The sequence below is a fragment of the Rhinatrema bivittatum genome, chromosome 4 (genome assembly GCF_901001135.1).
Source record: "Rhinatrema bivittatum chromosome 4, aRhiBiv1.1, whole genome shotgun sequence".
NCBI classification, from domain to species: Eukaryota; Metazoa; Chordata; class Amphibia; order Gymnophiona; family Rhinatrematidae; genus Rhinatrema; species Rhinatrema bivittatum.
Genome location: NC_042618.1, coordinates 410,954,302 through 410,977,603, shown reverse-complemented (window position 1 = coordinate 410,977,603; position 23,302 = coordinate 410,954,302). Strand labels below are relative to the sequence as shown.

Genomic DNA, 23,302 nt, shown 5'->3' with positions numbered 1-23,302 from the left:
ATGAAACATTTACAATAGCTGTTTCTTTGTTTTTAATATCCTTTGACAAAACTGGCCTCCATAAAAATCCTAAAAAATATACAGAAACAATCCTTTGTATTACAATGGAAAGTAATATGAATTGTTAATATTTTATTCCTATGGTGAGTGGCACATTACTGTCAAATTATCACAAAGTCATTAGGGATAAAGGCGGTGTAGTTTTAAGCTTTCACTTACTGGTTTCAGAATTGCCATTACAAAGATGTCAACCTCTACAGCAATTAAGAGCTAAAAGGACTACACTGAGTATCTGAGAGCTGGCTCTGAGAGCGCTGTATCAGGCTGATGCAATATCCACACGGGAAAAACAAACGCTCATGATTGAGCACCTGCTTTCCTAATGCACACCCATCCACCTCTCCTCCGGCACGGGTTGCGGTAGGCTAATGAGCCGCTGCATTAAAAAGGAGGCGCTAGGGGAAACTGTGCGTCCCTGGCGCCTCCTCGGCATGGGGCGCCCAGGAGAAGTGGCTGTGTACCTGATTGCTGAGACATTTGTTTTTCTTTTATTTTTTCATGTTGCTGCTTTCTGTGGTACCTGCAACTTAAAATCACCATGATATTGTCAGGGGAACCACAGAAAAGCAGTATTTTCTGTTTTTCTGTTAAACTTTTGGGGCTCTTGAAGAACTAAAGCCAGCTCTAGGGCTGGTGTTAAGTTTTAAGGGTTATATTTTGCATGTCGGGTGCACGGTTATTTTTTACATAATAGCCTCATCAACATGGTATTTACATGCGATGAGTGCTATTAGCTGTGTACTGTTTGGATGCGTGATTTGGATGTATTGATCACCTTATTGCATCAGGGGTTATGGATGTGCATCCAAATCGCACTTCCAACCGTGGGTTAACCTGTGTGCTAGCCAGAGCACATGGTATTGCATCAGCCTGAATGTGTAAAGAATCTGCGAAAGAGTCCCAGTAGTGCAGCTGCAGAAAATTACTTCACCCTGAAAACAATTTCTAAAGCATTTAGGGACAATTTTCAGAATCCTTGGGCAGTTTGTAGGATCTGCAAGCTTATTTTCAAAGCGCACCAACCTGTATACCATAGATGTAAAAGTATTTGTGGATTTTGCACCTCCTTAAGTATGCGCGGGAAAGTAGATGCAGAGATTTAAAAAAGAAAGAACTTTCCGTCCCCTGACCTAACCCCACCTTCTTTTCCCCATGGATAGGTACAAGAATTGGCCGTGCTTGCTTTCACCCAACCTGGGGGCTGGTGCATTTTCCAAAGGCTCTTTTATGCAAGTAAAACTGGGTTCATCTATGTAAAACAGTGAAAAATTGTCCTCATAGGATCTACCTTATCAATCCTTTACCTCACATGCATGGAATAGGAAAAAAAAAAAAAATACAACATCAGACTTAGTTCATTGTGTATTTTTTTTTTTTTTTTTACTTAATGCTATATCACAACAACTGTACATTATAGCATGAAAAGATTCTGGCATGTAATAACATGAAAATACTGGGTTTACTCTCATCCATAACTGCAATTACATGCCCCAATGTGTGTTTTGCCACACTTAACACCAGTTTAAGCCTTATTAAAAAGCTCAAAGGATCTCTGAAGATCCATATGCCACACTAGCCAGTGAATCCTTGCCTATCCTAATTCTTTCAGAGTTAAAAAAAAATATATATAGGAGCCATTAGGGTATAACATTTTCTAATTTAGAAAAGTATATAGATAACTTGCAAACATTTTGGTTATGTCTAATTGCCCACCATGGGTCACAGACCACAGGTCACTCCAGAACATGAGTCATGCCAGTAGGTGTCACTGTTGTGCAATGTCTGGGGCTGCTGACTCTATAACATACATCAGGCCAGACCAATTTTGACTCATACCACTATGAAATTTAAAGATTTTAGAATTTGAAAGGAAATAGCCAACAGTCATTTAAGTATTTCAAAGTCAGGAGGTGTGATTGGAAAAAGGAGATAAAACACTCAAATACAGAATACTGATTTACAGAACTGCATGGGTAAATCTGGATTAATAGAAAAAATGTGGGCGTATGGGTATGCAACAATGTACCAGTCTTTAGCATGATATGACACCATCTGATTCTATGTATCATTATGCTTTTGAGGGAACACTGGTATTTTATATTATTAGAAAATTTGATATTATAAGCAAGCAACAGCCATATAAATTTACACAGATATTTCAAAATGGGATAACTGTTATTCTCCAGGCCATGTGCCAGACTATATCTATCCCTGCTCTCAAATATGAAAGTAACACTGGGAAGAGGGAGAGAGTTTGATGCGAAGGGAATGCCATAGCTGACAGAACAGAAGAAAATTCAAGATAAAATACACTTGGAGTGTTATATGTCCTTTATTGGTGGCTCCAGAAAGTCCAGTGCCAAGCAGTGATCTTCTATCGCACAGACTAAGGATGACACTTGAGTTGCTCTGTTCTTATTTCCTGCTTATTCACAGTCTCCATTCTGATGGAATGTACTGGCACTTCCACGTTTGCTTTGATGGCTTCCTTTTGGCTCACAGCAGCCCACTGGGTTACTCTGGAATCCAGACTCGCTTTCACAATATTTCAGTATGACCACAATGACAGGGGGAAGCTGCCTCCCTTTGACTCAAAAGTACTTAAGAATTATTTTGTTCCTAAATAATAATCAATTTAGAAGACACCTTCAAGTTTTGTGTGCTGCAAGCTGTTCTTTATTGCAACATGTAAATTGTATTTTTCTGAATGGTGTTTTTAGAAGTAACAATTGTTGCCATGCACTTTTGTTCTCAACTGCATTAAACTTTGCTATAATCATCACTGTGGTCGTGTCACATTTTTGTTTACTGTGCTTATAAAACCTATCTCATCATTCTTTTTCTATGTTACCTCGACACCTAAAATGGATTTCTGCTTATCCTGGTATTGCCTGCATGCATTTTGTTATTCTGATTTACTTAATTTTGTCACACTTGCCCCCATTTCTACGACAGCTCTTGGGCCACAGAGCACTAGCAGAAATTGGACTGATTTTGAATGTCCTGTTCAGGGCAGACCAAAAAACAGGTCATTCCTGTTAGCTTTACAAACTATTTTCTTTCTTGGTAGACAGAGACAGTCATCTATTACCAAGATTTCAGCTTTTCCTATATTGATAACAGTACCAAACAGTCTATATAATGCTCTCTCTTGCTTGACCTGAAATCTGTACAGAATAAAAGCACCACCTGCAATGCATTATGGGATGTATAGAGCAGGCCACCTTTCCCTTCCCTGTTATATTATTTCAATCTTCTTTGTCACATGGCACATCAAAAAGCTTATCAAAATAGCTAAGACCTAAGATCAGTGTGGTGGCTCAGTAGTAAGCATTGCACACTGCCATGTGGAGGATTTGGGGGTCAATTCCAGGCCAGGACTTTGCTACCAAAGCCATCCAGGGCTGGGAATGCCACAGAGGCAGCGTTCACAGTCCTTGTGGGAGAGAAGAAATCTCAGTCGTCAAGCAATGGTGATACCTAGTTGCTGTATTTAGAGCCCACAATTTCAGGGTTTCAGGAGGAGCCCTGGGGCATGGCCCTCGGCTGAAAACTGTCTACGATTACTGGGCTAAATGAGTTGGGAGGGGAATATAAAGTAGGGGTAGTTGTGAATGAAAGCTCATGGTGCTAGATCCCAGCCCTGATTCCAACTGAAAAGAAAGCCCAAAGGAGCAGGAGAAAAAACTTCCGGGGCCAAAAACATAAGTGTGAAACCTAAAACAGCAGAAAGAATTTTATTGGTATTTCTTTGCATATTTTTATGCTTTACAGAATTTGAGACATTTGATGTATAATAATGAACAGTATGGAGTGAAGTAGCTGTCTCGTGGTGAGAGCAACAGGCTGAGAATCAGGGAAGCCAGGGTTCAAATCCTGCTTCTCCCACTGATGCTCCTCGTGACCTTGGGCAAGCCCTTCATCTCCACTGCCTCAGGTACAAACAGGGAGGGTAACTTTCAAACAACTACATGAGGTAGCATATATGCGCATAGATCTAAGACTGTATTTTATAACCCACGTGTTTCATAAAATGCACGTATCTTTACCCCAGAACATATGCGCAAATGCATGCAATGCATTGAAAGCGCAAACTTTTCCTATTTCAAAAATATGCAAAATTATATTTTACATGTGAAAATAAAGAAGAACTTGCATAAAATACAATTTACATGTGTAAATCTGCATATTTTAAAACATTGGAGCGTATTTGAAATTACCCAGTTTACCAATTACTCCACCAATTCACCCGGTTCTTCTCCAGATTGTCAAGACCCTCCTGGCTCTTCAGCTTGAGGGTCCCTCTCAGCCAGTAGTAAACAATAAACAAGTCTACTATCAATTATGCCAGATAATTAACAGGTGTAAAATTACACAAATTGCCAAATGTACGTGTGTGTCTTTTAAAATGGTAACTTACACATGTAACTGTTGGCCCCTCCCCTAGACCGTCCCTTTTTCACTGATTACACAACTACAGGCTCTTTAACGTGCACATGTGCTAATTTTTATGCGTGTAACTCTTTGAAAATTGTAAGTCTTTTAGGACAGGGAAATACCTACTGTACTTGAATTTGTAACTCGCATTGCCCTTGGGTTTGGCAAGGTGAGTAATCAGATCTAAAATCCAACTCCACTACGATGATGTTCTAAAATGTATTGGTATCCAGGGCCTGTTACTTAATGCCTTTCATCCCTTTCAGTCTGATATTCTGACTGTAACCAGATTTTGCCCCTCCTTATTACCAAAGAGAAGTAATCCTAGCTCTCACATTCAGTCTTACTATTTTCTTTCTCTTTTAGGCAATCACATATATTTTTGGCCTGGTTATAAATGCTAGTGGAATCACTAAATTCATCCACGAATGCACTCCTGCTGGGAAATCCATGACTCTCCAATTCCCTCCCTGAGTCAGAGAATTGACTAGTATCTAAAATGCTTCCTGGATCCTCTTCCTCTGATGCAGAGCTGTAGACAACACCCTGAGCAGCACAAGCAAACAGCTGCCTCCTGGTTAAGGCAGTCATGTCGAGAAGGTCAAAGGAATCACAGGAGAGAAAACTGTCATCACTGATTACACTTGAAGGTCGGCTTGGACTGTCTGCTGTCTGCCCGCCACAGAGGATCAGATCATTTAAAGAGTCTGACAACTTAAGTACTGAGCAGTCAACAGGCAAGTCCAGGCTGGTTGCAAACCTTCCATGCCGTTTCAGGATTCCTTTTCTACGTTGGATCTTTTCTTTTGACCTTTCCATATTTTCCCATGTACTGTTGTCTTTGATTGAAGGGCAGTCAGAGAATATTCCCCTTTCAGGAGAAGAAGAGTACCCAGACTCCCTCATGTAAGGCTTTTTGAGAATCCCTTTCTTGGGCATTTTCAAAGTTAATTCAAGACTTATTTCAGCTTTGCCAAAAGTGCTTGCATGTTCTACAGCTGGTGCACATAATTCCTGCCCTACTGGGTCACAAATTTGATTGAGACTTTCAGAGAAACTAGCAGAAAAAAAGGCACTGTCAAAGCTGCTCCTTTTTTTAAGGATACCTTTCGGCTTCTTACTGGTCACTTTAGAGCTTGTATCATGATGGGAGTGCTTTATATCATTTTCCTTCTTAGACTTCCTAAGGCATACTTCAGAATTTTTTGTCTCTCTTGGTTGAAGACAACTTATCTTCTCTTGTTCCCTGTGACACCCATTTTCTTCAAAGCTTGATGTGTTCTGCCAATCAATGTAGCGAGCCAGTAGTGGGGAATGGCATTCCTGTGCTGAATTACATTCACACACTGTAGAATCATAACCCCAGTTCACCCACCAGTGGTTTGCTATGTCCTCAATTGTTGCTCTGCCTTTTATGTTAACAGTCAACATCCAGTCAATCAGACCACAGGCCCCTGCCAATAAAAAATAAAAATTACTTATTATAATGCAGGCATTTGAGAGCTCTGCATTGGGCATGCAAAGTACAAAAGACCATTTCGTGACAGAGTACAATAGTCTCAAGGCAAACAGATGCTTGGTCAGAATGCTTCATTATACAGTAACAGTGAAACAGTGATTCATACAACAGTGTCTTCAGTCCTTTTTCCTCTTATATACAGTAAATATTCGGGTTTTGATGTGTAGCCTGGCTTCTCTAGGCAGGTTCCAGGGCCTACCAGTTTAATCTTTTAGTTATAACTTTCTGCTGGGAAACTCTTTCACCCTTCACTCTCCCAGTAACACAAATTGCATTTCTATACAGGTAATTCTTGTTCCAAAGGACTTCACTTCAGTTTGAGGTAGACTATGCAGTAACAGATTACAGAGTTCAATTCACAGCAATTCAACATAAATGCCATCACTATATTTTCTTCCTCGTCCCCTGTACCTCTGCTTTAGGGGGCAGACTGCCCATATGAATTCATGCTGATTATGGTACAGCAGACATTAATCAATTACAGTTTGCATCTCCTCTCAAATCTTCAAAGGTACCAGGGTACCATTCTTTAATATCTTTACGGTCTTTATATCATCAACAACACTGGGTCCACCATTGAAAGGCTCCCACTGTTTTCTACTCATAGCAAAGTTCGGATGAGCAGGGCATCCCTTAAAGGTGAAGAATTGCCTGAGCTTTTTTTTGCTCTAGAATAGTCTTGGTTTTGAGTTAAAAAAATACCCCAAAAAACAAAAATAAACATGGGTCCTGAAGAATTAAATAGGAACCAAGACAATGGCCAGTGAATCCACAGCCTGCCTTTTCCTCTCCTTTGCCGTTAAGTGCCACTTCAAAATTCTAGGGATGTGCACATTCATGTTTTTCATTTCCATTGTGTTAATTCACTTTTGGGAGATTTGGAGGGGTTTTTTTGTTCATTTTCTGGGGTTTATATTTTCAGGAAATAGTGCATGTTATTTGCAAATAGCACACATTGTCAGCAAATAGTGTGCGCTATTTGTTAATAGCATGCACTGTTTCCCAAAAATAAAAAATACACACATTTTTCATTATTTTTTTATTTTTCTGTTTGTTTGAAACAAAACAAAAATGGACTCATTCATCCTATTGTACACTTTTGTTTCAAACACATCACATCTCTACAAAATTCCCTAATTGGTGGTACAAGAAGAAACAGAAAAGAGAACATAGCTCTGCTATCAGGTTTTTTTTTATTTTTAATTTCACAGAAACTGTGTTTATTGAAATCACTATTTTAAAGAAAAAAAAAAACCCACGGCAAATTTACATATTTTCCATAAGTAGAGCATTTGCTTTCTTAAAAATGATGCACTGGGATTGTTATGTCATTTTGTTTTGTAAAAGGAACACAATTCAGAATATGTACATGAGTGTGCTCCTATGTATATATTATTGAATGCAAGGTCATCGAGTCATCAAAATCAATGCCATAAATCATATACCAATATTGACAGTCACAAACCAGTGAGGACATTATACACCTAGGGGCGGATTTTCAGAGCCCTGCTCACCTAAATCCGCCCAAAACCGGGCGGATTTAGGCGAGCAGGGCCCTGCGTGCCGGTAAGCCTATTTTACATAGGCCTACCGGCGCGCGCAGAGCCCCGGGACTCGCGTAAGTCCCGGGGTTTTCGGAGGGGGCGTGTCGGGGGTGGGCCCGAACCGCGCAGCGTTTTCGGGGCGTGTCGGGAGCGTTCCGGGGGCGTGGCTATGGCCCGGGGCGGCCCGGGGGCGTGGCCGCGCCCTCCGGACCCGCCCCCAGGTCGCGTCCCGGCGCGCAGGAGGCCCGCTGACGCGCGGGGATTTACGCCTCCCTCTGGGAGGCGTAAATCCCCCGACAAAGGTAAGGGGGGGGCTTAGACAGGGCCGGGTGGGTGGGTTAGGTAGGGGAAGGGAGGGGAAGGTGAGGGGAGGGCAAAAGGAAGTTCCCTCCGAGGCCGCTCCGATTTTGGAGCGGCCTCGGAGGGAACAGGGGTAGGCTGCGCGGCTCGGCGCGCGCCGGCTATACAAAATCGATAGCCTTGCACGCGCCGATCCAGGTTTTTAGCAGATACGCGCGGCTCCGCGCGTATCTACTAAAATCCAGCGTACTTTTGTTTGCGCCTGGAGCGCAAACAAAAGTAGGCCTATTCGCGGAGTATGAAAATCCGCCCCCTAGCATATATGGCATTATATATACTATAGATTTTGTATATTAAATACATTAGTCCATTTTGCTGTACATTTATACCTGAGAGATGGGGAGGTTTTCTGTATTCTCCACTACTGATCTGCTCTGAAAGAGTCTTATAGCTACTGTTATCAAATGGCATGCTTCCATAAACTAATGCATACAGTAGGACTCCCAGTGCCCAGCAGTCTACCTAAAGAAAGCAGAACATGAGAACATTAAATCACAGAGTAAGTGGCATAGAAATATGACATAAGTAGAGGTGAACTTGCAAATGTTTTTCATGAGTCTGTCTTCTAAGAAGTTGATATTCCAAGGATTTTTCCAGGTAGCTTTTGGAGATACCCAGACAAAATCTGAGATTTGAATATTTCCCTCTGCTGTCTGCGTAACTCATTATCTCACAAAATTTAGCCAGCTAACATGAGGTGGTGATGGAGGCTTTGTAGGATGTGTTTACATTTTAGGCAATGAGCGCAGATATTCAGTGCTACCTGGCTAATGTTAGCTGTGTAAATCATGTCAGAAAAATAGTTGGTCCTAAACTTTATCCAGGTATGTTCCACTGAATATCCAGGTAACTTTCGCAGTCATCGGCCCACTGAACATGAATATCGACTCCACTAACAGTCTTGTCAGGACAGTGTAGCGTAAAGGAATGTCAGAGGCTGCTATACTGGCTTGTTCCTGCTTGCATAAAATCAAGTGACCCCCTAGTGTCTGTGTGGATTTAAAGAGAGAAGGAACTTTTCCTTTCACTTCTCTTTCATTTGTAAAGGAAAGACCCAAAGTACTGGCTGAGGAGTCTTAGAAAGAAGACAGATGAATTTCCAATTTCACACTTAATAGTTGGTAATGCATCACTTGTGATATTTTTTGGAGTTACTGTATTTACTCGATGTGATTTCTGTTGAGAGGAAATTTTTATTCACCCTTCCTCACATGAGAGCAGAAAGTGCAGAGAAGTTTCTTTTTTCTTTTTTTTTTTAAATCATCTTTGTGCCCCTCAGTCTAATGGAATCCCTTGCCAATCCAATAATTAGTGAAGAAAAGTTGAATACTCAGCTGGTACCTTAACTAGGAGGAAAGAGGAGCATCTGAACTACCACTACGGATGTTCACAAATAGCAAAGGGTGCCCTCAAGGTATACGGGAGATAAAGAGGAGAAAATTGGAGAGAGAGTTCAAGATCAATGAGTGGACCCCAGCAGGGCTGGATTTAAGGTTTTGGGGCCCTGATGGCATCCTTTTGAAGCTGTGCCAGCACATGGCCCTAAAGCAACCACATGTAGGCTCCTCTTTGATCAGGATATTTGGTGTCCTAGGCCTATGTTGCCTATGCCTAAATCCAGGCCTGGATCCCAAGTATAGTGAAGGAGAACCAGACTGGGATAGGAGAACCTCATGTTTATAGATTTACCCAGAGAAGCTTCACATTCTATCCAAGCATAAAGAAGAGACCCTGAGGATTCGTTCAAGGGATCTCAGATTCACAGATTTTCTATGTTCAGTTGCTTTATGGATTTTATCTAAGAGATTTGTATCAAGTGCTGTACTTTTCATGTTTGAACTAATTCTTCAGTAAAGTTTATGTTGCAGCTGGAGTGTCCAGTTCCTTTACTGACTCTCTGAAGAGGACTGAAATATAATCCCCAAGGCCTTGCAGATTTATCCTTTCCCTTTTCAGAGAATCCTCTAATGGGGCTAAAAGAAATAGATCAATATTTACAGAGACTTAGCCCCGTGACTTTCTGAAGATCACCTGAGTGAGGTTTACAATATGTTCAGCTCCTCCCTACTAAGGAACAATTTGGTTGATATGGATCACTCAAGTCTTAGCAGCAGCATCCAATTGGATCCACTCTCTTGAAAGCATGAGAGGAAGAAGGAGGCTGGAGGTGATTCTACAGGACTTTGAATGCCACTGGCCCACTTCTGCAACTTTAAAGGGGTGGGTCTGATGGGTAGGGCTGTCATGAGACACAGAGACCCAGAGAAGAAACTGAGGAGTAGACCCAGCCAGTTCCAGATGCCTTGAAGCTCTGCCTGAATGTCATCACTCAGTTTCACCAAAGGGGCCCCTTCTGGTGCTGGGGCCCTAGGTAATTGCATTGCTTGCCCCTCCCATCCCTCTAAAACTGCCCTATCAATGGAACACTGCTACTCAGCCTAAGCAGTGCTTAGAAGAAAATGCTGCCGGGGTGGAGGAGGAGGTGCCCCTTTCACTGCCTGGTAAGAAATCCGGGGGTTTTTTTTTTGAATGGGGCAATTTTCTGCTCCTTATGCCCTGCCTGGTTAAGGGCTTCCATTCCTTCAGCTGATCACTAATTGCCTGAAGGTTACCATTGCTTAACAACAGCAGAATCATGTTATTGTACTATAAAACTGACATTCTGGGCTGCTATCCCAAAGATCATTTACAGAAATAAAGCAGCAAATGTTAGTCTACTCTGGGATCATTATTTCTGATCATACAGGCCAATGCTCAGTTCCTAAATTAGGTACCTAAATTTTAGGTCCTTAAATTTATGATATTTTCAGCCAAATTTGCACACAATGAGCCTGATTTTCTGAAGCATTTATACCCTTAAAACTGGATTTTATATGTGTAAATGCACTTTATCTATATAAGTGGGTTTTTGAAAATTGCTATGATAATATGTTACATTTCCATGCGTAACTCCTTTGGAAAGTCACCTGAGTTTTCAGCTGAAAATTCACTTAAATACAGGTACCTAAAACTTAGGATCTAAATTTAGTCTATTTCTTTTCCTATATTGAGGCATCTAAATTAGGACCTTGGTGCTGAAAATCAGTGCTAAGCACCTAACCTTTTTTCCCCTGCTCTTATTCCAACCCTGAAACAACCCACCCTAAATGTAGATGCTCAGCCTTAACCAATTTTCAAAGGGTTTGATTTAGGCTTGTAATTCCCTAAGTTAGGCAACTAAAACGTTGGAAAATTAACTCCATAGTATCAGACTTGAGTCCCTTCATCTCGCTGTCTTGATTAATAAACACCCTCCCTCTATGTGGTCTTGAAAGCTTATGCACTACATCTTTGGGCTATCCTCAAACGGATCCACTGAAATTTTTCAGAACCTTTAGAGAATCCCATTTCTCTAGGTCCTAGAACACTGCACTTCCTGAAAATATTAAATGCTCACCTCTGGCCCCTGGTAGGGGAAACCATTAATGATTTCTGGAGCAGCGTACAAGGGACTTCCACAATACGTCTCAAGAACCTGATCTTTCTGGAACATGTTCGAGAGACCAAAATCTGCAAGCTGAAAAGAGGGGAGGTGGAACAAGAATCATGTTTTCATTTAAATAATCATCAGAAAGAGAGGCATTTTGAAAAGAAGGTGCTAACCAAAACTTGATATTACAGCGCACTTCTGCCATGCTCAAAATGAAAAGAGATACAACTTGTGATTTCTCGCCCTAGCATGTGTTAGGGCAAACTACTGCACTTTCTGCATGTGAAAGGGGTTATAACACAAACAGAGCATGTAGCAACCTGCTAACAGCCTGCATTTTTTCTGCTCCTTACTCAGCACTTTATATCTGTTTGTGCAGTAGTTGTGCCGCAAAAAGAAAATTCGGATTTAAGGAAAACCATTGAGCGATGGATGTGGACACTGAGTCAAACAGCAGGGGTGGAGGTGGGGAAAGGGGGGGGGACATACTTTCCTGGGTTTAAGTAATGGGAGAATTCCCTGGGGAAAACAGAACATTGTTCATCTCTGTCCATTTTCTCTTATGCAACTTTGGGTTCCTTGTAAGAACAAATTCTGAAAATGCATCCAAATGTTTCTGCTACTCTAGGGAGCACAGCAAACTAACTTGGTGAATTGTAGGGATTACTGCTAATCCCTACTGCTCATGTCATTTTCATCCCACAATATGGGACCAACCTTGCAAGTATCATATTTTCCTACTGGCCATCTGTGCAAGGAAGTTCTCAGTTCTATTGTCCTCCTCCTCCTCCTCCCTGGTTTGCAACTTGTCTCTCTTTCTCTCTTACCGGAGAGACTAGGGATGACCACCAACATCTTCCCCAGTTTCACATCACTGCAGCCTTTATGCCCCATGGTTTCCTATGGACCCTTTAATGCATCTTACACCACCATAGAGGAGATGGAGGAGATAGAAGTGAGCTTGTGCTATAGATATGGCATCATAATCCTAACCAACTGAGGAAAGAAAGAAAAGTACAGCAACCCCACCATCACCACCACCCCCTTGATACACACTCAGTAAAGAAAACCTAGCTGGGAATTTTATTGATTGTTTAAAACTCCAGATTCATATATAGATTTTCAGATATTAGTGCTGCAGAAAACTATCCATTTAGGAGTCACGGTTTTAATTCTATGCCGGTTCCTGGCCACAGTGCAGACAGCCCCAAAATCAAGAATTCACATGAAACAAATTCGGTTCTGCTCACATAAAGACATTTTTTTTTGTAAATGCCTGGGTGCTGATTGGCTGAATACCCAGAAAAACATCAAAGATTCCAGTAAATAAGGCTATGTTCCATCACAATGTAATACATTTTTTAATTTAGTTAAAACATCTTTATTAAGGCAACGATACAGCATAATGCGGACAAAGCCGGTACCGACCATAACAAAAATAAACATCAAATAGACAAATATGGCCTCTGACCTGAATGTTAATAACATAACATCGTGTAACCAAAGTTATTCCTGACACAAATATTCAACAATGGCTTAAATTTCCTTTATAGCCTAATGCCCATCTCCCCCAATTGTACATTATCAATATACAACACGAGATCCAAATACCTGGTGCATCCAGACCTCAATAATCTCAGAAATATGTATCCCCCTACCACCTAACCTTCCCCCCTCATCTACTAAGGTAATCATCAATACTAAGCGGTCCAACTATCACTATTAGTCTTCACCTAACACATTACAATGTATTCAAGATCAAACTGTGCGCCCTACCGGAGAGACTCTGAATGTATGTGCCCCAAATATCCAAAAACCTCTTTTCAGATTTAAAAGTATGGGCCGCCAGAGATTCCATGGACATCATATTATGAACAGCATTACGCCACTGCCAAAAAGCGGGTGGGTCTCCTTCACGCCATACTAGCAGGATCGATTTCTTGCCCTGTATCAGCATTTTCCATTAAAAAAAAAAAGCCTAGCTCCTTCTTTCCCCACAAATTTGGAAATTCCCACCCCAAAAAGTATAAATTCTGGGCAACAGGGAATCAAACAACCCAAAAGGGTTCCAACATATTCTAAAATTTTTCTCCAAAATGTTTTAATCATCTGATATGCCCAAAACACATGGGTCAAGGTACGCCTCTCTGTTGTACATTTCAAACAAAGGTCAGATTGAGGGATTTATGTCTTAAAGGCCACCACTTGAGAAATATAAGCTTTGGGGTAGATTTTAAAAGGAGAGCGCATGCGTCCATGTGCACGAGGTTCCCGTCACACGCACATGGATGCGCCGATTTTGTAAAGTGGGCGCGATGCACGCATGTTATAAAATCTGTTGGCCGTGCGCACATGTGCACCACATTTTAAAATCCACGCACGCATGTGCGGGTGGAGCTCGCAGGGGGGTGAATTTTAGTAAATTACGAGCAGCGACACAATCAGGACTTCCCCAGTTCCCTTCCAGTCTCCTCCTATCCCTGATTCCCTAACCCTACTCTTCCTACCTCTTCCCCGCTCCACCCCGACCCCTAAATCTTTCCTATCTATCCTTTTAATTTTTTGTTTCAGAACTTACTTCAGGCCCGGAGCTGAAGTAATTTGCGGGTGCCTGCCGGCTACCGACACACAAATAATCGGGATAGCGCAAAATGGCGCTGTCCTGGTCCACTTCCCGCCCCGCCTCTCTGGCCCACCCCCTCGGAGAGGCCCGACAGTTGTGCGTGTATTGGTTTTTATGCGCGTGGTTTGGCCCATTTTAAAATGCACACAGTGCATACAAGGCCCGGCCACACACGTAAATCCTGATTTTTGCACCTGCGGGCCTTTGAAAATCCCAGCCTTTATGAATTATTTTGAACTGCATCTCTCTAATATACATATTTGAGGAGTTACATTTTACATTTTTAAAACAATTCAATAAAGACTTTTGAGATATGGAAAGGCCACTCTCCTCAGACCATCTGTTAGAGTATTAATCTCAGTCTGTGTGGCTACTTGCTTTAGCTCCTTATGAATACGGGGAAGCGAAAGTTTTGTACTTTCTGTGTGAAAACATTTATCAAACATTTCTACAATATTCATATTCAAAGTCTCCTGTTTCAAGGATTGCATATAGTGATGCAATTGCAAATAAGAGAAAATATCGGAATCCCGTAACACTAACTGATTTTTAGGGTTTGAAAAGGCAGCATTGCCAAAACGTGTAATACGCTGATTTTTCCAGAACATAAAACCTCTGGTCTAAGAACCAGGCACACAATCCAAATTTCCCTGAATTGGCAGGAATGGAGAGTAATGCCCATCCACCTTCAGAAATGTAACAATTTTCCTCCAAGCCCAATGCAAGGGTGCGATCAGTATTGAACTCACCATTCCCTCGGGTAATCTATTTGAAGCTGCATGAAAAACATATCTTAAATCCAAATTAGACACCAATATCCTATCACATCACACACTGGTAAAAATGGAATCATCAAATAACCAGTATACATCTTTTAATTTAAAGCAGGGCTTCCCAAACCTGTCCTGGGGACCCCTCACCCAGTCGGGTTTTCAGGATATCCACAATGAATATGCATGAGATAAATTTGCATATACTGAGTTGCCATGGTATGCAACTGTATCTCGTGCATATTCATTGTGGATATCCTGATAACCCAGTTGGCTGTGGGGTCCCCAGGAAGGGGGTCTGTTAACTTTTGCAAATTTTAATGTGTGTTATTTTTTGTGTGCTAATGAGTAATGTGCTGTTTTGCATCCTTTTGCATCACATTAGCATAGATGTTTGCATTTAAAACATTTGTAAGCTAACAAGCAGAAACTAAATTGCATGCACTAACAACATTAAAACATTAACACGCTTTAGTACATTGGTCCCAAAGAGTAGCTCTGCCGCTCAGTAACACAGCTGCGCAGACTGTCAAGGGAGCACGTTTTGTTTTCTGGGGACGTGCATTTGTTTAAAACAAAATGAAATGTTAACAATGTTGCTCTTTTCATTTCAATTTGTTTTCGAAAGAAAATGGAACAGAATTGTGTTTGCTTTCCTTAGTTTTATTTAAAATAAGGACATCACGACCCCCAAAAACCCTTTTCCAGGCCCTCCTTAGCCCTTCACTGGACCCTGTTACCCTCTTGTTTCTTGAAAATGTATTCATGGGGCAGGAGCAATCCCTAGTTGCTCCTTCCCTGCAAATAAGGCTTAGTACAAATGGTACTGGCAGGCTAAAGCTGGTGCCATCATTCATTTCTGTCATTCAAAATGGTGCCAGCCAGGCCCAGTCTAGTGCCATCTTCTATGGCGCCAGCCTCAGTCTGTGAGCGCCATTTGTAACAGCCACATTGGAAGAGCAGGAGTGACAAGGGGATTGCTCCTGCCCCATGAAGCCATTTTCAAAAAATGAAGAAAGAGGGGTCCAGAAGAGAGCTTGGGGCACCCAGGAGTATCTTTGGCTGCAGACCCAACATTCAAATATTTTTTTTAAATTTCAATTATTTGTTTTTTTTTTAATTTTCATCTTAAATAAATGAAAAGAAAGGAAACAATCAACAAACGCAATAAAAATAAAATGAAACACAAACATAATGAACTAAAAAGTCTGTGTATACCCCTAGACTATTTTTCTTTAGACGAAAAAAGGAAGCAGAGACGCATGGAATGTTAAGACATCCTGTTCCTCACTGGGATCACCTTGTCCAGCAGAGGAGGGGAGCAAACCAATGGCTATGAAATTAGAATAAGAATAATGATGAGTCTAAAACACAGACATTCCCAACATTCCTTCCTACAATTCCCAACCTTAGTTACATTCCTTAAAAGGCCAACGGAATAGTGGGATGTTGCTCAATCATCACCACACCATGCTATTTTTAGAACCCTCCTAAATTTAAGAATATTTCTGTACAATTATAGTTGAGTATTGGGTGCACAGAAACACACTTGAGCAGCAGACTCTATTCTGGTTAAATGCTTCCCACAATTTATCAACCCAGCAAGTGCATGTTTATATTATTAATGGCTCGCATAGTGACGGCTGGAGCTGGCAAGTCATTCCTTTGCATTCCAGCTATAGTTTGGCAACAGCTGATCTTTTGCTCTGGAAAAAGAAAGGCACTAGATGAGCCGTTAAGGACCTGTGCTGCTTGAACCATAGGAAGAGCAACAGATTATTTGCCAGAAAAGGATTAAAAAATAATTTTTTCAGGAGCCAGTTTAGCGTCAGTGCACTGCACAATATGCAGAGGGCCTGAGTTCAGTTCCTGTGGTCAGATCTATCTGCTCCCCAGATCAGCCAGGGCTCCAGGTGCCTCAGAAGTGGCATTCACACTCCCAGGGAGGGAGGATGCCCCAGCTGTCATACAACGGTGACACCTAGTAACTGATTTTAGGGCCCATGACTGCAGGGTTCTGGAATGAGCTCTGGTACACGGTTCTTGGCTAAGGGCTGTCACTGCAATAAGCACGGGAATGGATATAAAATAGAGGGGGAAAAAACCCCAGGTAGTAGTCGATGATGTCTCGTGTCACCATAGTTTAACAGAAGCTGGAAGCCCAAAGGAGCAGATGAATCCACCCAGGTATTATCCATGGAGAAAATTGTGATCCAGGTTCACAAACTACAACTCGATCCACAAATACAGGTGATGTTAACACATGGGGTTTTGTGTATCACTATTCATGATTTGGTTTAAGCTGTCTGAAAAAAATGTGGTATATATATATATATATATATATATATATATATATATATATATATATATATAACTAGGTCTCCTTTCTTCCTCCTCTGTGCCACTTTAAACTAGAAGCGATGGGCAATTTTCCTGGGTCTTGCCATGATGCCCACAGTATTAAGACAGACCGCCCTGTGTGTGGTTGTGTTAGGCTTAAGACAGAGTTCTGTTGGGTAGTGGTGGGAGAGAAAGAGTCCGCGTGTGTAGCCTTATGACGGAAGTGTGACATGAATATTGTGAGTGGGGATATGTCCTTCTTTTGTTTTATCTGTAGGTGATCATGGGGGTCCTCTATTCTGCAGCATAAGCCCTTCTATTGGCTCATCAGGGCAGTTATTGCGTCCACATTCAGCCTTCTTAAAACCCACTCTGCAGACTTTTGCTGTTTTGCTGCTGACTCCTGCCAGTGTGCAATGTGGATAATACACTTTTCTGCTTGTTTCTGGTTTCATGTTAACTCCTATATAACATTATTTATTATTTAGTTCTAAATATTAAAGCTACTTCTGCCCACTACATGAAAGGTCTGTATTTTTGGTTTGTTTACCCTTGTTTCCTCCCCATCCCCATTGATTCCTATGCAATTGGGCCACATGAGTCCTTCTGAACATGTTTAAATGATGCATTGCAGAGTAGTGAATGAAGTTGGCTGATTATTTTTGGCTTCTTGCCCTCCGTTGAAGCTGACAGCATGGCTGGAGCATGCTCATAGCACTTTCTCCATTGAAGTCTATTGAAAGCAATTCTACATGTATGGAAAGAGAGAATGAGGTTCATGCATATGATGAAACTAATAATTTGGAGTATACACAGACATTTTGGTTTTGTTTCATTTTATTTTTTGTTTTTTTGTTTATTTCATTATTATTTGAAACAGAAAAAAACCCCCAAAAACAAATGAAGAACAAAATAAAAAAAAATTGTCTGTTCCCAACCCTGCCAACCCCGGCCCGCCCCCTGGCCTGCCGCCGAACCGTCGCTACACCCCCGGACCTGCTCCCGGACCGCCTCCTGACCCAGGACACACCCCCGGACATGCCCCTGGACTGTCATCACGCCCCCCGATTACCCCCCCTTCCCGCCCCTTTTACGAACCTTCGGGACTTACGCGCGTCTCATGCAAGATAGGCTCGGTGCGCGCAGGGGGCGGCAGGGATAGGTTTTCAGGGGTTGCGCGCGTATCTTACACACACAACCCTTTGAAAATCTACCCCAAAGTCTATCCCATGATGTAATGCTGGCCAGACATAGGTCTACTTCGGCTTTGGTCTGCCAGTGCCATTTGAAATACTGGCAGTGGCGGAGCAGGAGCAACCGAGGATCAGTCCTGGCCCATTTAAACAGATTTTAAATACTTCATGGGGTTAGAAAGTGTAGGGGAGGGAAGGCCTTGGGAGCTGGGGAGAGCGGGGGCAGGGACCAGACATTGTTTAACAAAGGAAAATGAACAAAATTTTGTTTGTATTTATTTCATTTTGTTTTAAAAAGAAAATGGAAGGGAAATACTTTCCCTTTTTGTTTCAACGGAAGCAAATCCCTACTAATAACGTATCATACAATTCCAACTGAGTACTGGTCTAAGAATCTAAGGGGTGAATTTTCAGAACTTTGATATGCATAAAAATTAGCATATATGTATGGAAGTAGCCTCTACTTGCCTGTTCCGTATTTTATAAATGTCAAACATCATTGCATATTTTCATTTTCATGCCCACATCTACTGCGTGGAAAAGGGGCAGTCTAGGGGTATTCTTGGGTGGAGCCAAATTTACACATGTAAGTTGCTTTTTTTTTTAAAAGACAGGCACATACATTTGCTAATTTACTTGTCTATTTTTTACACCCACTAATTATCTGGCATAAGTGATATCAAATGTGATCGTTGTGTAGTACTGACTGAGTGGGAGGTCTGTGTGAACCCCCGAGTTCACACAGACCTCCCACTCAGTCAGTACTACACAACGAAGGAAAAGCTTGATGACCTGGAGAGGGACTGGGCAAACCGGTGGACTAATTGGTAGGGATGTGCATTCATTAGAAATTAAATTTCCTATTTCATTTCGTTTCGTTCTCAAAATGAAACGATTGAAAATCCGACGAAATTTCATTGGCTTTCACATTTCATTTTGAAAACCAAAGAAAAAAAAAAATCGCCCGTTGAACCTAAGCCCAGGCCCATGCCCAAGGCGGGCACCTCACCTAGGGAATAGGCTGAGGCCCGAAGCAGGAACCATGGCAATGCTGGAGTCTCAGCTTAGGCCCGGGCCCAAACACCAGCGCCTCAGCCAAGACTCAAGCAAAGGCCCAGGCACCAAAACGTTTCTTTACCTTATCCATCAGGGATCTAATGCCACGGTGCAGGTGCTGGCCCGATGCTGGGGCCCTGTACGAAGGCCGGGTTCTGACATCCTGGGACTCTGAGTCCTTTTTTTTCTTCTTAGAGTGGTAAATAAATATTGTTCAAATCCTAAGTTGCAAATATAGTTCTGTTGAGAGATTTTTTTCAGGTCCTGAATCTTGGTGAATCAAGCCCTGTGTCTCCAATCTGCATGATATGAGGAAGGAGGGTAAAACCCATCAAGAAGCATTCCTGCACCAGCCTCATGATCCCCCTAAATGTTCATCTTGGTCTTTTATTCCAAAGGTGGAATGCAGAGGAACAGCATTGCCCAGCTGGCTCCAGCAAACCTTATACCAGTAATTGATAAGCAAACTCTTCCCTTGCTGACAATTTATCGACACAGTTTAAACAGAACGGAACCTGATGCTAGTGTATAATTTCATATAGCCAGCAGCTCATGTGTGATAATAGTGTGTCAGAGCTTTGCCAGTCACTAAAATTATCCGCATGTATTTTTCCAGCAAGGGACAGTAGGAGGAGTTTTGGGATTTCTCCCAGTGCTATAATCCCACCTTTTTTGGGGAAGGATTCTAGGGGAATATAATCCCTTGGAGCATGCCCAGTAACTCAGTGTGAAGGAGACTGGAGAGAGGGCTAAGAGTTGGAGAGCTAGAGATTCTTCAAGGATCTCAAAGAAAGTAGAAAGCTGGATATTTCCCCAGGATCTCAAAAAGGCAATTCAAGCAGTCAAGCAAGAGTTTCCAGGGAAGAGAGTTTTTAGATTATTTTTGAAGAGATCGAGCAGTGCCAGAGGGAAGGGCATACCCCTGGTATCCCAAGGGACTGGATCAGAGATCTTTTTGCCCAGGGAACTCGTAACAGTGTCGTTGAAGAGAAGGACTAAGACTTTTCAGCCAAGAACTCAAGAGATTTGAAGGTTTTTGCAGTTGGATTACAGTTGACCAGTTTTTCTCCATTTTGGGGATTTTTGTGCTTGGGGATATTTTTCTATCTGACCAGTTTTTATGCTGAAGCTTCATTCTAGTTATCCCACCCTCCCTGGTGAGGATATATTTTCTATGGATCAAGGTGCAAGAGCAGGGAGAGAAGTGAAAAGGAAGAGAATGGACAAGGAACCATCTTCTTTGTCTTGGTGATTTGTCTGATGCTGATTCCTATTCTTGGGACTTTGGCCTTGATGCCGTTCTTTAAGTTGCAGTAAAGACTTTATTTTGGACACCACTTTGGACTTCTGTTGATTTTTCTTATAACCCCAGTGCACAAACTGAATGGCTGGACACTAGTCTGAAGTTTGGTTTCTACCCCTTTTACTGGTTCTGGCTTCTTTGCTCTTGTTCTGGACAATTTGGCATCTTCTGGAAATCCTAGAACTAGAGTGTGAGCTTGTGGCTGTGTGTTATGCCCGTCAGTCACAGACGGCTGCGACCTCTCATACTCTCCTCTTTTTTCCCTGCACCGTCAATCCTAGGAAGAATGGCTGCCTCCGCCAACCAAGACCGATCTCCCTGGTGTCCCCAGGATGGCATGGGCACTGCCGACCACCATCTTGTCTCTGGGATCATCAAAGATGTGCGCGCAAGGGCCTCCTTTGTACACGTCATGGCGGGAACCTTGGGGGCATCCCCTCCGTATGACGTCATTTCGCTGCTGTACTTAAGATGACCAGCCCACTACTGCTACGAGTTAGCAAGGAGTTCCCTCATTGCTGAATCCGCTCCATTCTTGGACTTCTAGTTCCTGATTCCTATCTTGGCATGTGGACACTTTGGATACCCGCTCCTCGGGGGCCCTTCCACGTTCCTGGCTATCCGCTCCTCCAAGGGCCTTCCTACCTTGGATATCTACCTGACTTACTTCTTGGGACTTTCTCCTGGAACTACCATTTGCGAGTACTTGACTACAGACTTCAGCGATACCAGCTTTACTGAAGCTTCTCTGCGGTGTACCCCACGCCTCAGGCCACTACCGTTTACTCTTCAGTAGAAGTTGTTCCAGTATACCCTGAGCTGCAGGGTATTGCCGCACCAGCTACAGAATCCACTTCTGGATTCCTGCACCTCAGTCTGCTCATCATCATCATCTACAGTACAGACATCCTCGGTGAACCCCACTCTGCGGGCCACTACCAGATCTGTACTTCTGAGGTAATCTCTACTCGTCTGAAGGGACTTCCTGGCGTACCCCGTTCTGCGGGCCACTACCAGATTTTCACATCAGTGGTATCACCCTGGGTATACCCCACTGCTCAGAACTGTACTTATTTGCATTCCCCGCTCTGCGGGCTCTGCCTTTCCTTCCTTCATAATAAAGTCTGTATCTACAGCTGTGTCCTACGCCACTGAGACCGTGCCTACCGATGGTGAGGCTCACAGGGTTCCTCCCTGTGGGCGGAGACACCTCTCATCTCGGCCCAGAATTCACATCCTTACAAAAACATAACACTGAGATTGTGATGGACAGCGCCAGGGGTCCCAAAAGATAATTCTTTCTCCCGATCCAGACTGAACCCCGACCCTTAGCACCCCTGGATGTGGGTAAACTACCCAAACAAGGGACTAGCTACAATAGCATGGAAATAGCCCTTATATTCATGGAATAAGTCATCAGTGACTTATTGATATCCACAGTTTCCATATCACTTCAATTAGATCTTGGACAATAATCCACTAACTCTTCCCAACAACTCAGGTTATTAGTGAGATGTTTTATTTTATTCTATTTTTGCAATTTTAGGTGGTGCTTTTCTTGCTCATCTCTTCAAGTACATTTTATTTGATAGCTGGTTGCTCAGAGACACTAAAAGATTCCTTTAATAAGCCATGATTGTGATCAACAGATTCTTTCCAAACTGTTTAAGAACATAAGAACATGCTATACTGAGTCAGACCAAGGTCCATCAAGCCCAGCATCCTGTTTCCAACAGTGGCCAATCCAGGCTACAAGTACCTGGCAAGTACCCAAAAACTAAGTATATCCCATGTTACTGATGCTAGTAAAAGCAGTGGCTATTTTCTAAGTCAACTTGATTAATAGCAGGTAATGGACTTCTCCAAGAACTTACCCAAACCTTTTTTAAACCCAGCTACACTAACTGCACTAACCACATCCCCTGTCATCAAATTCCAGAGTTTAATTGTGCATTGACTGAAAAAAGAACTTTCTCCGATTAGTTTTAAATGTGCTACATGCTAACTTCATGGAGTACCCCCCTAATCCTTCTATTATCCGAAAGAGTAAACAACCAATTCACATTTACCCATTCTAGACCTCTCATGATTTTAAACACCTCTATCATATCCCCCCTCAGCCGTCTCTTCTCCAAACTGAACAGTCCTAAACTCTTTAGTCTTTCCTCATAGGGGAGCTGTTCCATTCCCCTTATCATTTTGGTTGCCCTTCTCTGCACCTTCTCCATCTCAACTATATCTTTTTTGAGATGCGGGGACCAGAATTGTACACAGTATTCAAGGTGCGGTCTCACCATGGAGCAATACAGAGGCATTATGACATTTTCCGTTTTAATAATTCCTAACATTCTGTTTGCTTTTTCGACTGCCGCAGCACACTGAGCCGACGATTTCAAGTGTCAACAATGTGACTGTTGCTTCTGGGTAGCCAACACTTACCTTTACATTCAGATTTTCATCCAAAAGTATGTTCTCTAGCTTCAGGTCTCTGTGCACAACTCTGTTCTGGAAACACAAAATACAAATGAAACCATGGAAAAGAACTTTTGAAACTTAAACTGATTTTTTCCCCCTCTCAACTTTCTTGCAATGTCACGTCTCATGCTCTTTGCCTCTCTGTGTGCCACT

The 23,302-nt window shown here is 42.3% G+C and overlaps 1 protein-coding gene across 1 annotated transcript in view; it reads right to left on the bottom strand.

The window, feature by feature from the left end:
- Window positions 1-3,781: 3,781 nt before the first annotated feature.
- LOC115091186 (NUAK family SNF1-like kinase 1) overlaps window positions 3,782-23,302 on the bottom strand; it is a 79,727-nt gene continuing 60,206 nt past the window's right edge. The window contains exons 5-7 of the mRNA XM_029601193.1: window positions 11,357-11,476; window positions 8,250-8,382; window positions 3,782-5,951 (exon numbers count right to left, since the gene is read on the bottom strand). Of these exons, the coding sequence (XP_029457053.1) occupies window positions 4,822-5,951; window positions 8,250-8,382; window positions 11,357-11,476 (1,383 nt within the window). The 3' untranslated portion in view covers window positions 3,782-4,821. The remainder of the gene's footprint in view (window positions 5,952-8,249; window positions 8,383-11,356; window positions 11,477-23,302) is intronic.